The 14,594-nt window shown below is 44.7% G+C and overlaps 1 protein-coding gene across 2 annotated transcripts in view; it reads right to left on the reverse strand.

The window, feature by feature from the left end:
- Positions 1 to 13,543, reverse strand: part of bicdl1 (BICD family like cargo adaptor 1) — a 35,966-nt gene extending 22,423 nt beyond the window's left edge. Inside the window, exons 1-2 of one of the 2 annotated variants that reach the window (XR_010332829.1) lie at positions 12,649 to 13,543; positions 10,720 to 10,935 (exon numbers count right to left, since the gene is read on the reverse strand). Coding sequence is in view for 1 of the 2 variants with exons in the window: in XM_064354174.1 (XP_064210244.1) it covers positions 10,720 to 10,935; positions 12,649 to 13,053 (621 nt within the window). In the remaining variant the exon portion in view is untranslated. The remainder of the gene's footprint in view (positions 1 to 10,719; positions 10,936 to 12,648) is intronic. The other variant, XM_064354174.1, reaches the window with a different exon arrangement.
- Positions 13,544 to 14,594: the final 1,051 nt, after the last annotated feature.

Genomic DNA, 14,594 nt, shown 5'->3' on the forward strand with positions numbered 1-14,594 from the left:
TTTAAAAAATATGCACGTTTTTTTATGTACATTTTTATGGAAATGTACATTTCCATCTGGACCAATTCAAGGCTTTATAAATCTGGATAGGTAGTCAGTTACTAATTTGCTTATCCTGCAGTACTGTATTGCATGTTCAAGTTAAAGGACTGAAGAACCGAACTCCATCTAAACAAATACTGATTCTTGTCAAGAAAAATATGAGAATTATGATATAGACAGCTAGTTTGGTACCACCGGACACATACATCTCATTATATTCCAGGGCTATGACAAGGACCAGAGCTTTCGTCTCTCCTTCTCACTAAAATAGACTTTTTGGCATTTGTTTTTTCTGTCGAGAAGCTCTTTAATAGGACCAGCATCTTCATTGTCCACGTCGTGACAGACTAAAACAGTGAGCCAAGGTACATCCAAAAATGAACAGTTATATTCAGAAAATGAAATTTTCACACATTTCTCTGGTGAGTCAGTTAAAAAGAATCACAGGGAAAACCTGAGATGCGCTGTCACGAGTCTCCTTAGATGAGCCAAACACAGCAAAAGACAACAATAACAGCAAAGTATTTGACATATCTGAGCAAGAATGATAAGCCTTTAGCATATTAATATGGCTCAGGCATCTGTTGTTTTTTTCTCGGTCAGGAGTGCTTCCCACACAGCTACCATTGACACTTTCTCCATTGCTCTGTATGGGGGTTGCGGTTCGATATAAAAGAAAAGCTCTGAATGTTAAGTCTCCCAGTCTGTGAAGAGGTCTGACCCCTGTAAATATGAAGGGGGTGCTGCCTGTTGGCTACTGTATGTATGTGTCTTGGTAATGGTGTAGGTTGCAGATTGTCCCTGTCCACCACCAGTGGAGTACCTGCCTCTGGCAAGGGTAGCCCACGCTAATGCTACACTGTCACTGTCAACCGACAATGAGAATTCCTTCGCCTGCCTGTTTGTGACTCAGCACACCCTGAACGTTGCGTCTGCCAGCTCTTACTGCAGGTGGGCTTCCGTTCACTCTCAACCAGGCCATATAACCCGCCAACTGGAACTCCATTGTGAGGTTTCTAACAAAAAAATTTAAATGGGGAGACCACAGACAATCTTTTTTTCAATTCTTCCCAATCTAGTTTAATTTGCTAATTCTTTTATTTTATAGCCAGCTCCTTGTGCTAGCTCACCGTGTTCTTTGTTATAGTGCTACAGAAACACAGCGGTAAGGTCACTAAGGGGGCACTTAAAGGACAACAACACCTCTCTCGCAGACTCACGACTGCTGCAAAATGTAGGCAGTTAATGGTGAAAATGGGGGAGGGGGTGGGAATCGGTGTAGGAGAACCAGTGAGATGAATGTGTTTCATTTTGAGTCACAGCGGCCTTTTCTGTCTCCTTAGTGCCTGTGATGCTGGAGGTGATTGGGGGGGGGGGGGTTTATGGGGAAAGGAAGTGGATGTAGACCCAATGCACCCAATTCAATTAGTGACGATGTCAATCTGCTCCCCTCATCCACCCCCCTCCCCATCCACCCACCACCACTTTAAACGTAACACTTGATTATTTCATCCATACTTCCTTTGCACTCACAGTCACACAGATAGATGACTTTAAGGCAGTGTCTGCAAAATGTTAAAATACAAATATAATGCTCAAATTTAGTGTTTGTTGTTATGTTATATATCCTTTTTGAGTGTGAAAGTATATTAAATAACACTTTGACCCACCAGCAAGTAATTGATTTATTAATAAATTTCATGACTTTATACTACTACTACTACTACTACTACTACTACTACTAATAATAATAATAATAATAATAATGGTTTAACTACTTTGCCTGATAACATTTGGCAATGTGCTATACATCGTGTTATACTGCTCCACAGCTCAGTAAGCTCAGAAGTACATAACGCTTAAAACACAGGCTTCTCACCCCAAGGAAAGCCCTCGTGGTCAAAACACACAGCAGTTTCTGAGCCGCGCGCAGTAAACACAGCTGTTTTTATCCTGCTCTGCGTTCTGGCTGGTGAGTGCCCCAGTAACCAGGGCCACAGTGAACACCGATACGCATTTTCACTGGGCTCTCTGCTGTCCCTTAACTCCACAGGTAATCCCGTGAGCCTTTCTAGCGACCGCCCGGCTGTCTGTGACAGTGACGTTTGCACCAGGTGACACGCTGTGATGGACGCTGGGCTCACAGGCTGTGTCCTGATGGGTGCTCTTGAGTCAGAAACACCCCCTCCTCGCCCCCCGGTGCCGCCCCGCGTTAATCAGATTACAGCCTCCTAAGATCTGAGGAACAAATCTGTGACATAATCTACCCTGCGGTCAGTGTCGCCAGATTGGAATTCCCGCCCAATTGGGCTACTTTTTTAATGTTATTGTGCGGGGGAAAATAGCTTTGGGCAGGTTCACCCTTTTTCAAATCTGGCAACGCTGCCTGTGGTGCACATGGGGATCGCACAACAGTGCCTCGACATGATGAGGCCCTCCTGAAAGCATAGATTTTAACCTGAAGTTGGCCTGGAAGGAGGTGCTACACCTGAAGGGAACACAGGGCACCACCGCGCACAGTACTCCACGAAAACAAGACCCCAGAGAATAGGGAGGGCCTCCATACAGGACAGTGCACACTCTTAATTGAACACAGCAGCAATTAAATGGTAAACGCAGCACCCATGGGAGCACAGCTCATGCACAGGTCTGAAGGCAGCATAGCACACGGCAGAACAAAATGTTCAGTTCCCGCATAACACACCGCTGCACACTGAATGCTCAGGGGCACGCAGAAGAGAGAGGAGGGACGACTGACCCTTCCCTCCCCCATCGCCCCCGGATTCAATTAACGTCCTTTGACTTTGGTCTCATATTCACGTTAATTTCAGTGATCGCTTGAGCTGTTTGTGAAGGGAAGAGAAAAACAATGGAGTAACACTGGTTCAAACTTGTTTTGGACAAATTGTTGGACAAATGTTGATTATATCCTAGGGGTCGGTGCTGACAGTATGAGTGAAGGTTTTTCCTCTACACCTGACAGTCTGGTCCTAGCCACCGCACAGCCTCAGGGATTTCCCCATGGAGAACAGATGTCCCCTTTCACCTCTCCTAGTCTCCTCTGGTCCGCGCTTTGAGCCGTATGCACACAAGGTCGCCCATTGTCCTCTTTGAGTCCTGTTCACAGCTAGCTGAAGGCGAGGAACCAAATATATCACTGGAGACCAACACAGCTGTTCGATGTGACGGACGTGACAAAGTCCCTGTTTGACACCTCCATTACAGTTAGACGCAGCGCAGTGATGAAAGGCTCTCAGATGATGATGAATCGCTGCTTCGGTGTCAGCGAGTGTCTCTTTGTTTTTCAAGGACGTGCGGACTGCACTATTCTAGGTTTTTTTTTAATCTCTTCGCATTTGCTTTCTTTTCATTTGTAAATCATGAACCACACTCAAGGCCATCTGGAAATCCGAGGCACGCAATAAACGAACAAGGAGGGGAATACACACCAAGCTTTGGTGGGATTTCCACTGCCTATTTAACTGGCACTGCGGTAGGTGTTCAAGGCAAATACAGAATGGCCTTTTGGTAAAATGAATAAATTGTACTTGGGCTGCGTGTGTGTGTATGCTTGTGTGTGTGTGTGCGTGTTTATACATGTGTATGCCTGTGTGTGTGTGTGTGTGTTTGTGTGTGTGTTTGTGTGTGAGGGTATATGCATGCTATCTGATGGATTGTAAAATGCGGTACAGCAGAGAACACGTTCCCATGGTTACACATGGAATGTGACATGTTATGTGGGTTGATATGGCAACCAGACAGAAGCAGGATTGGAGGGGCTGTGAGTCTGCCAGCTGCTGCTCTCTCTCTCTCTCTCTCTGCATACTCTTACATGAACAGGCACACTGCAGAGGAACATCATACCCTCTTATTGTTTTGTTTATTCCAGCCTTTCCATCTTTCTCACTTGTGCTTTTCTTGTGCTCACGAGCCACAGCATTGCCATGAAATTAAAACTCGATCTACTTTTTACAAACTGAACTCTCTCCTGTTGCTCTCCATCTTCCCATTGGATACAGACTGCATTGCAACTTGCACAATTTGCCATGGACAAAATCTAAGATATGATCTAAGATTTAATACTATGATTTATCATAGATATGCAATATGCAAAAATATAGTGTATGTACAGTATATGTATAAAAATATATACTGTGATATACTTAAAAATGTACATTTACACATACATATCACCGTTTGCAATACGATTCATAGAGAAGCACATTTGTGTATATACTGCAGTATTTCGGCACAGTTTCATGGCCTTGATGACAATTTCTTGTGGAATCTACTGCACTATTGCCAGTTTAACCAAATGCTCCTGATAGCACTCTCCTGTTTAGTTGGGATTGCCTTGAGCTCCTCAAGGTCCCCTCAACACCATGAAAAGACGTGCTGTTGATATCAGTGCGGCTCTCCATTTGAGCCGGCTGACTGGCAGAATGCACACTGGGATGTGTCGGAAACAGTTTGCGTGCTGCAGAGCTGAGGGAAACTGAAGACAACAAGACTACTCACAAACTGTTTTCACATCGCTGACAAGTTTACAGTTCTCAACAACTTTCCTCTAGCTGTTTTCGTTTCTCTATTTATTCATATTGTACTGTGTGCATATTTTATTGTCTAAACTAGACCAACTTTGGCCACCACAACTTCAAGGTTATTCTGATGCAGAGGCATATTTTTCTCTGCGTCTCCCATTTGGAATCTGCAATGGCACTATGCTACTGAATCACCACTGTGCCACCCACACACATACAGGGAGCACTGCAGCTGAAGCATGCGCTCTCTTCAGATACACTTGCCCTTGAGCCAATGACAGTTGTTCACACTACAGGCCGCACAGCATATCACAGGAGAGCTAATGCTAATCTTGGATGAGGCACACTGTTCTATGAAGACAGTTGGCAATCTGAAAGCCTCTGGTGAATGGCTAGGAAGCACCAAAGCAGCCGAAACTCACAAAGCTCTGGCTGGCCCACTCTGGTGGGATGAAACCACTTGTGTTCCACTCTCTATTATAGCTGGCTAATGACAGAAGAGGCACATATTAAATGATTTTTTAAATTAATCATCCTTTATACAGTACATACAATATAATATTTCCCAGTTCATTTCACAATAAAGCTCTGTGGATTGATGGAGAGCAGAAGATCGTAGGTAGAGAGGGGAAGAGTGTACCCTCCCCTAGAACTTCACATAACCATACTGTTACTAGGAACAGTTGGCTGTTACCATGGAAACTGCACTCCACAGCTTCATTGGAAATACTGTTTCATAGAAGCCAGACACACATGCAGATGAATACTAATGTATCATACAAAACAGGTGTCCAGTACCCAACTGTAGACATTGCTGAGGATCTGATTATTGCCATCAGTAGTTATTCTACAGTATAATACATTGTAGAATTAATGGGAAAAGTAGTAGAAAGTTTATCATACTGTTCTTAAAGGTAAACCTTTACACAGAATATTTAACTTTCTCCTTAATTTAAAATGTCCAATGATGTCCATTTAAATATATTGAGGGATGAAATACAATACAATGAAATAGGGGATTCCCTGGCAACTGACACCAAGACTGCTTATGCACAGTACAAAGGCCACAGTCAGCACAAGCATGATTGGGTTATGATCCATGGGGTGCATTGCTGAATCAATAACTAGGGCTTTAACAGGTTGAACCACCCCTATGACCTATGACCACAGGCTGTTAGTCATTGAATAAAGGTGTGTTGTCATGTGACCTGTGCATGGTCTTGTGAGGACTCCACAGTCAGGACCAAGGTGGTCTAATGGGCTTTGTGCTATGAATATCTCCTGAGAGTGACGAAGCAGAAGTCCATATAGCTAATCCACAGCAGGTTATTCTTGGCCATGATCAGGTGTGCAGGCATGCTTTCTAATAAGGTCCCCACCAGCTATTTTTAATGGTGCTATATTCAGCGACGGGGGAGCTGTATCCTAATCTGGCAGAAAAATGGAATAATGACATAATGTATAACGAGTCGAGTAGTAGCTTGTGTCTCAGAGAGCAACAGCTCAATGATGCTGAGATGTGGGAGACTGCATATTTGGAATAACAACTCTGCATAAGGGAAAGGAAGAGAGCGGAACTGATCAGTAATGCCACAGTATCGCTGTTACTCCTGAATGTTCAACCCCAGTGTCCACATCAGGACACTGAAACGCTGAACTCCAAAAGGCTATTTGACTCCTTGTTCTACATTAAAGCAGAACTAGCTGCCAAGGAGACTTCATGTTTGATGCAAATCTATCTTTTCAGACATCCATAAGGTTGTGGCCTCGCCTCTGGGCCCGAGCGGTAATGTTGTTAAAAAAGGTTCCTTCTCTGTCGGCCCGCTCTGAGCAGATTAGGACCGCAGGGCGACGGGCCTTATTCATGTGTCCAGCTGCCTCTCCCTGCACTGGATGCAGCTATGCACCCACTCCAAACACAAAGCACTGCTGGCTGTCTCTGCCACTGCTGCCCACTCCTCCGCCTGGAGCTCTCATTTCTGATTGGTTCCCGTTCCCATCAGAATGATGTAGCAAAAATGAATCATCACGCATTTACTGATTTGCTGCTGTGTGCTGAGAGCCAGGCTCCACAGACACACACACACACACACACACACAAGTACACTCAGACACATACATGCACATGCACACAAACACATCCTGGCACCTAAACTCAGGTTTAGAGTATCCCTCAGTACTGATAGTCATGTGTCTTCACACTGCAGAATGCCTGATTGAGCACGGGGCGGGGCCGTGCCTCTCTTGCATGGAGTCTTTAGAACACAGAACGTCTGTTATTCGGGATTACGGCTTATCCCCTCTCTGCAACCTCTCACTCTGATCCTGCTTGTAACGGCCAGGCTAGCTACGTGAAGGTTGCTACCACTGCCCTGTGTGCAAACAGGCTATGTACCTCCCTTATTCTTTGCAGATGAAAACAACCAATGAAAATGGTGAAAAGAATTAGCACAACGATCAAGGCTCTCTGTCCTGCCCTGGGACAGTCATGATCTGGCAATAATTAGGATTGATTGTTGCGAGTATTTTCCCTTGGTTCAGATGGCAGACTGGTTTTCTGTTCAGGAGAAATCTCAGTTTCCATTTGCATACTGTAGTTTATCCACCAAAAAACCCTTCCCGCTGTGGCAGTGAACTGCATTTATATTTATGTATTTTATCAGATGCTCCAAGTCTATGATTGCAAAATAATATTTTTCATTGGAAGATGCCATTGGAGACCAGTTTGAGTGACTGTTCAAATGGTAAATGGACTGCATTTATATAGCGCTTTTATCCAAAGCGCTTTACAATTGATGCCTCTCATTCGCCAGAGCAGTTAGGGCTTAGAGGTTAGGTGTCTTGCTCAAGGACACTTTGACACGCCCAGGGCGGGGTTTGAACCAGCAACCCTCCGACTGCCAGACAATCGGTCTTACCTCCTGAGCTATGTCGCCCCATGATGTCATGAGTCAGGGGTACACAGCAAGGGTACCTATTCTGTCATTTCTATTATTGTTGGCTCTCTAATGTTAGGACACATCTCTTTTTCCAAGTATCTAAGACTAGGTATTATTACAATAGCAAAGAAAACAATGGACATTGGTACGGCGCACTGCTCATTGGTTCCACTCTCGTCACATGGCTCAAAGCTTCTCACAGGATGTTCGCCCGAGCTGTCCGTCGCAGAAATGATGCAACTGCCATCTATTAGCCCCCCCGTTTGAGATCACTGTGCCTAACATCCGGTCTACCTGGCCATTAATGACACCCCCAACAGCAGAACGGGGACTTTCCAGATGCTTACAGGTCCCCTGCGTCTCTCTGAGCAGTGAAATAAGTGCTGACAGAGATCTATTTTAATCCCAATAAGGGCACCGTGGCTCCAGGGGAGAAGAGAGATGGAGAGCGCAGGTTGAAATAGCCGTCTGCCAGTGTCTGGCTCCTGTACAGGAGGTTTCTGAAAGGGGGGATTTTTAACAATGCATCTATCCTGCAACATGAGGGTGCATTTTTCCTTAAAGCAGCCAGATGCTTCTGAGTTTCCTGCCCTTCCTTCCAAAAATATTGTTCATAATTCTCCAACTGACTCTCATACTAATACTTTTGGGCCCAGCTACTATTAACTCTAAAACATTTTCCCCTCATGGAGATCCCCCCACACAAATATTTCTGTAAGTCAGTTTGTGGTGCTTTTGCTAGCAGTGTGCAGGCCCAAGGTTTCCAGCAGCAGTGGGACTCAAGATCAATACGGCCGGTCGGAATTCAAAAACACCACTGAAGCTCACTAAAGCCCACAGTCTCAGCCTGCCTTTCGGCATACACACCGTGCAGGCATCTTTCGGACATTACAAATAGAAATATTACACCCTCAAATATAATATATAGACATATGATTTCAGCTTGTTGTATTCGCAAAAAAAACAACTGTGCAATTTTTTTTGTTGTTGTGTTCATTTACATTACTTTGAATATGCGGATCAACATTTGGATGCTTCCCCGTGTATTTGTGGAAAACAAAACAAATAAACTAATTAGAATACCAGCATATGTCCTCTCATTTCAACCTCAGCAGGCAGTGCATCTAAAAATCATTTCTTGGTGCTGGAGTGTTCTTTTACCCCCTCCCTCCAAATGTCCTACTTTGCTTATTGCTGAACGGTGGATCGCGTCCCTTTCCTTCATAGACAGACTGGCGCGCAGGGCGGGCTCACCCAGCGCGGGTGCTGCTAACACCCTGCAGCTGTTCCCATGTGAAGGCAAAAACAGCTCTGTCACTCTTGCCTAATGCAAGTCTTATCGGTTTCACTGCAGTCCTATGCCAGTACGGAGCATGTTTATCTACTGACGGGGAGAGGCCCTTTAAAAGATCAGGGGGCCACAGTGAGAATGAACACTGGAAAGGGCTGCGTGTCACTCAGGCTCAGAGGCCAGGCCTCGTCCAGGCCTCATCTGTGGCCTTCCTTACTCTGTGCTGTGGGTCTCTCATCACCACATGGATGTGTTGGGCGTGGATTTGAACAGGCTTTCAGCATACTGCAGGGGTACAGTGTAACCGTGTTACGCACACACCATCAGGAAACGTATGGCACTAAGCAGTTTGGCTGGACAGCTTGTTGTAGTTTTTTGTGTTGTCAAGTTACAGGGCTTTGGGTCTGAAGGACATCAGTCATGGCAGAAGGGATCAAGTCTGGAAAGTGGCCTGCAGACCAGTCAATCTGCACTCTCAGGGGAGAGCAATCGATGCCAGGGAGCGCTTTTCCTCACTGACGTGGCAACAGTTGCCACGGTCATCTGCTCTGCAGTGTGTGGATTAACTCTTCCCCAGCTCAAGCTTGAACACACACATATGTGCACATTGGGGAAAGGACAGATGACATAACCCACCTTTTATCAAATGAGTTACATTGTTTGGACAGTGATCTCGCAGTATTTTATATAAATTATCCATCTAGCAATATTAAAAGATTTGGTTCCAGAGGTGTCTGTAGTCCAATAAATTAAAATTAAACATTAATATTAAACAGTGGAAAGGCAGGATGTTCCGTTTTAATTGCAAACTGTAATTAGTGGCTGTGTGAGTGTGTGTGCGTGGGTGCGTGCGCGCACACGTGCATTTGTATGCGTATGCATTTGCACGTTAGCGTCTGTCCTTACAGAATAATTTGATTATTCCTGTTCCAGCCTGGGTATGGATGAGTCAGACCTTTCATGTGCTGTGTGGCAGGAATTGAGTTGGCTCTGTCGCTATGGGTTACCACATAACAAGTGCCAGCCAACAGTGTGACAAGGCAGTAATGTGAACTCTTCTCCTTCACAACAGGAGAAAGTCAGTTATGCATTCCCTCATGTGTGAGACAAATATGTGTTCATATTATAATCTGGAGGAGGGAAAGATAGAACACCATAGGACCTGCTTCACTAGACAGCAAACCAATGTGTACCGCCCTAGCCAGTAGAAGGGTGTGTATTCAGAAAGACTCTACCTTAAACTGCACAGCATCATTCTCGTGCCTATTTGTCGAAGCCTGCAGAGCCTCATTTTCTACATTAAGACCACGCCGCTACACATTAAGACCGCATTGCCACAGGCTCCTGCACGCTCACACGGGCATGAAATCGTTCACGTTTGTATCCTTGGACAACACAGTATATCAACTGTCCTCGGGCAGAGAGCACTTAGAGTCTAAATCATTTCTGACAGTACATGGCCTGAGACAGAGGCTACTGTACATCAGACTCCAGTGTGACACACAAAATCAGGCCACTGCCCCTGATGCAGGACACATCCAGCCCATTTTATAACCATCATTTTGTCCTGCAGAAACTCTCGAGGGCATCAGGGATCCCTGTATTAGTTCCAGATATCTGAAGTGCACTTCCCATTGCACACGCCAGATCAGCTTTTAGTTAGTATCCTGAAATATGATACATGTTGCTGGTTTAGCTGTATGCTACTGCATGCCACTTTATAATTCATTTTCATCAGCCATGGAGTACGTCACCCTAAATAAGGTGTTCAGCTAATGCAAACCAGTGCTACCAGTTAGAAGCCTATAAACCAGTCAGGTATCGAGGCCAAGTGCAGCGGCCCTGAGCATGTCCGAGCTCGCTGGGCTAACTGGGCCTCTGGGCGGGGTGAGACGGTGGTACTGACCCGGCTGAGCTGCTCCAGCAGCCTGTGGTTCTGCTCCGACAGCTCGGAGACGGCGCGGGTCTTGTCCCGGTCGGCCTCCCGCAGCTGGGCCTGGTGGCGGTCCAGCTCGCCCTGCAGCTGCCGCACGTCGGACTCCAGCTCGGCCACGCGCCCCTCCCACTCGCCCTCCCGGCTCTCCAGCCGCCGCCGCAGCTCGTGCTTCTCCTGCTCCAGGTGCTGGGGGAGGAGGCGGAGAAAGGGAGGGGGGTCAGTCTGCGCTCAGGCCAGGATAGGCCACAGGGGTCAGAGGACTGGGTCGAGAGGTCACCCAATAGCCATGATGCAATGTTCCCCTGGTGTGATACCACAAAGGTGTGTTGAGTTGAGGCAACCTTTTAAAAAATTGCTACATTGTTCCCCCATGTATACACACACACACACACACACAGACACATGTGCGCACACACACACACACACACACACACATATTTGCACTTATGCCAATAAAGCTTGCATACAGGCAGGCAGGAACTTTGGGTGATGGGTATTGGAATAAGATTCAATTAAGACAGAGCATTCATAAATTTGTGAGAAAAATAAAGAGATTATATTGAAGTTATATTTAAGGTGTTATTTCCTTGCTCAGATACTCTCTTCTCTGTCCTTTCCCCCATTGTTTTTGATAAGTTAAATTCTTGTCTGCAGTCAAGGCCGAGGGTGAGCGTGAGTGAACACGAGGGCTGCTGTACAGGCCCTGGAACATGACTAGGGATTAGTCTTTGTTCCTTTTCCCAACCATGTGCAGTAGTGTTTCCCAGGGCAAGTCAGATTTACTTTTTTAGCTAACGGAAATCCAAAAAAATCTATACATACTTAAAATTCCTCTCTCAGGCTTTCACGTTATTGACCTATTCTTCCCTAAACGGTTGTAAACCATTAATTTCACTATCAACAGCCCATCCGTTATTTTTATGTATCCCAACTTACAGCCGAATTTGAGAATTGATTTGATTTGTTTCAGCTGCTGGGTTCAGTTAGGGCTAAAGGATTGGGGGTTTGAATAGCCAGATTTAGTCATAGCTACAACCACAAACCATATATGTTTGAGAAGGTAAAGAAAATTGCTATTAACTTTTACAGGCTGATCCTACAAGCTGCTAAAATTTAGGCTAGGATTATGTTTACTTATTTTAATTGCTATTTTCTGTGCTGGTATAATGATAATAGCTCAGCCTCTAGTTTCACTGTGGGAGCTAAAAGATAGTAAATAGTGTTTTATTCCTCATATTTACACAAAAAATAAGATTAGGCATTCATACTTAAAAATGCAGGCTTTAAAATAATAATTATAAGAAATCCCTGTTTTGTGTGAAAGCATTTTTATTATGTACCAGTATGATACAGCAAAGTCTCACACAAATAGTTCCCAGTCCATGGACCATATATGGACCATGTCTTCACTTAAAAATATGAGTCCACCAACTTAAATTCATCATATTAAAAATGTCTTAAAGGTGAATGGGCATTTAAATAAATTAGGCATTTGAATGTTATTTAATTTGTTTCTTTGCCTAGTTTAAACTAATTTTGTTTCAAATTGAGAGTTTGCTCATTGACTTTATTTACAACGTTGTATTTCCAGTGTGCTGGAATGGGGTCATGTGGAGAAAGATTTTAGGAAAGAGTTTCTTGCGTACTGAGGCCATACCCCTGGATAAACAACACGTATTCTGTCGGAATGCCTGCATCACTGTCTGGTATGCATTAATGTATTTAAGTCACTGTCTGTCTCCTTCCTCTAAGGATATTGTAAAGGATATCTAATGGCCACTTTAAAGACTGTATATTCAATGGCTATTTTCATTTTAATAGTGCGAAGCGTTTGCTTGTAATTCTAATATGCGAAACGTTGTTTACAGAAGATTATTATATCAGGGTATTAGCTCCTACCTCCAGTTTTTCGTTGAGGTCTTTATTCATTTTCTCATATTGCTTAGTCAAGTCTTGGTTTCGCTCGAGCAGTGCTTTGCCGAGCTTAGCAGCCAAAACCAAGTCCTTTTCTTTTTGTCGGAAGAGCGACAGTAAGTCAGGATCCTGCCCATTAACAGGCATTTCCAAGACGGGTAAGTCGGTGCTTTCATCCCGGTCGCCTGTTAGCATGGCGAGTTCTTCCTCGAGTGCCATCCCGAGGCCTCCGGGGCCAGCGTACAGCAGCGAATGGTTCTGAAACCCTCCCGAGTCTTGAGGGGGTTTGATGCCGTGATCCAGCGAGTGCTCCATGCAGTCGCTGTCCAGCTCTTGTGGTGCTGAAATCGCGGCTGTGGGTGAGTGTAAATTCAGGCAGAAAGCTGACATCGCCGCCCGGCGGACAAAAGGCAGGAGAGAATCTGATTTACGCCAACGGTGCTCGCTCTGTCACAGATTTCTTCCGACCCAATCCTCTCTGCGCCGATGATATTCCCATTCAGATGTTTCCATAATAGCCGCACAATCTTTCATTTCATGGCCCACGACTTGTAGCAACCTGTTCTACCCCAAAATTCACCCTCCCAAGCCCCCCTCCCCCCAAACTCACACCAACCTCCTTAATCCTGTGCAAAATAACACCAGTCCGAAGGCAGTCGCCTATCTTCCAGGTTTATGTTATTTAAACCTCTGCGAAATAACACCAGGTAGCGCTGTGTCCTCACATTAACCGCACTGAAGGACTTTCTCCAGCGATCGGTCTCTCCTCCCCGATGCGCTGGGGTCCCGGTTCCCCATTATCGTTGCCTCTCATACGGGAGGCATCTTGCGGATCCCTGGCCTGGAACGTATATTCATAAATAGTTTCCAGTAAATGCGCAATCCCGACAGCCCCACCTCCTTTTTCCCGCTGTGCGCGTGCCCAGATTTCACACGTCAGGCTAACAACTTGTTTCAAAAGGCTTGCTATTGGCTGATCATGATAACGCCATTCTCGCTGACTACACCTGATGTGTGACGTAAATGCGTTCTTATTCAATTTTCCCTTAAGAAATACTTTGGAGTAAACAAGATTGTTGCACTATCGCAATCAATCAATTATTTTGTCCTCTTTGGCTACGACCCTTTATATAAACGAGAAAATATACGTTTCAGCATATCCTCTTAATTTGTTAATGACTAGAAACGAACACATACATATGTCACACCACAGAAACACCCACACACTCAAATATTTCTTTTTCTTCACTAACATTTTCTTCACTTTAATTTATATGCAATCAAAAATAAGTGTTTTTTCGGGAAAGAAGATTTCGACAACCAGAAATAAATAATTGGTCCCCCTCCCATAGGAATCTTTGAGAAGTGATTGTGAACATTAAGACCAATGGCAAGAAATACTTTTTTATTTCCATCTCTCACTGAAGAGGACTGTAGTTTGGAGGCTGTGACCGCTCTGTGCTGTTTGGGGCTGACTGTCACTGCACAGTGGCTGTTTGAGCCTGAAAACAACAGGATTACCAAGATGTCCTAATCTTCCCTGCTCAGAATAAATCTCTCTGCCAACAGGAATCCTAAAACCAATGCCAGTTAGTTTAGCAATAAACAGCAGATATGGCTGTTTATGAACGGTATAAAGAACCTTATTTTGCCATTAACTCCCTCCTACCCTCCCCCACTCCACTGAACATTTTAATTTGAATTTATATAAGTGCTACTGCTACATTATTCTCTGGAAATGCAGAATAACTATTATGTATTATTAGTATGGGTTCCTCTAATGGATGGATGAGATCATTTTTATTTCTCTTCTTTTCTTCTTTTCTTTTGCCCCTACAGCAGAGTGCATCAGTATGTGAACCATTTTAGAGAGTGCATATGATGTGTGTCTGTATGTGTGTGTGTGAACGATTAAAAACAATAGCTGTGCT

This window comes from Anguilla rostrata, chromosome 10, assembly GCF_018555375.3.
Source record: "Anguilla rostrata isolate EN2019 chromosome 10, ASM1855537v3, whole genome shotgun sequence".
Lineage (NCBI taxonomy): Eukaryota > Metazoa > Chordata > Actinopteri > Anguilliformes > Anguillidae > Anguilla > Anguilla rostrata.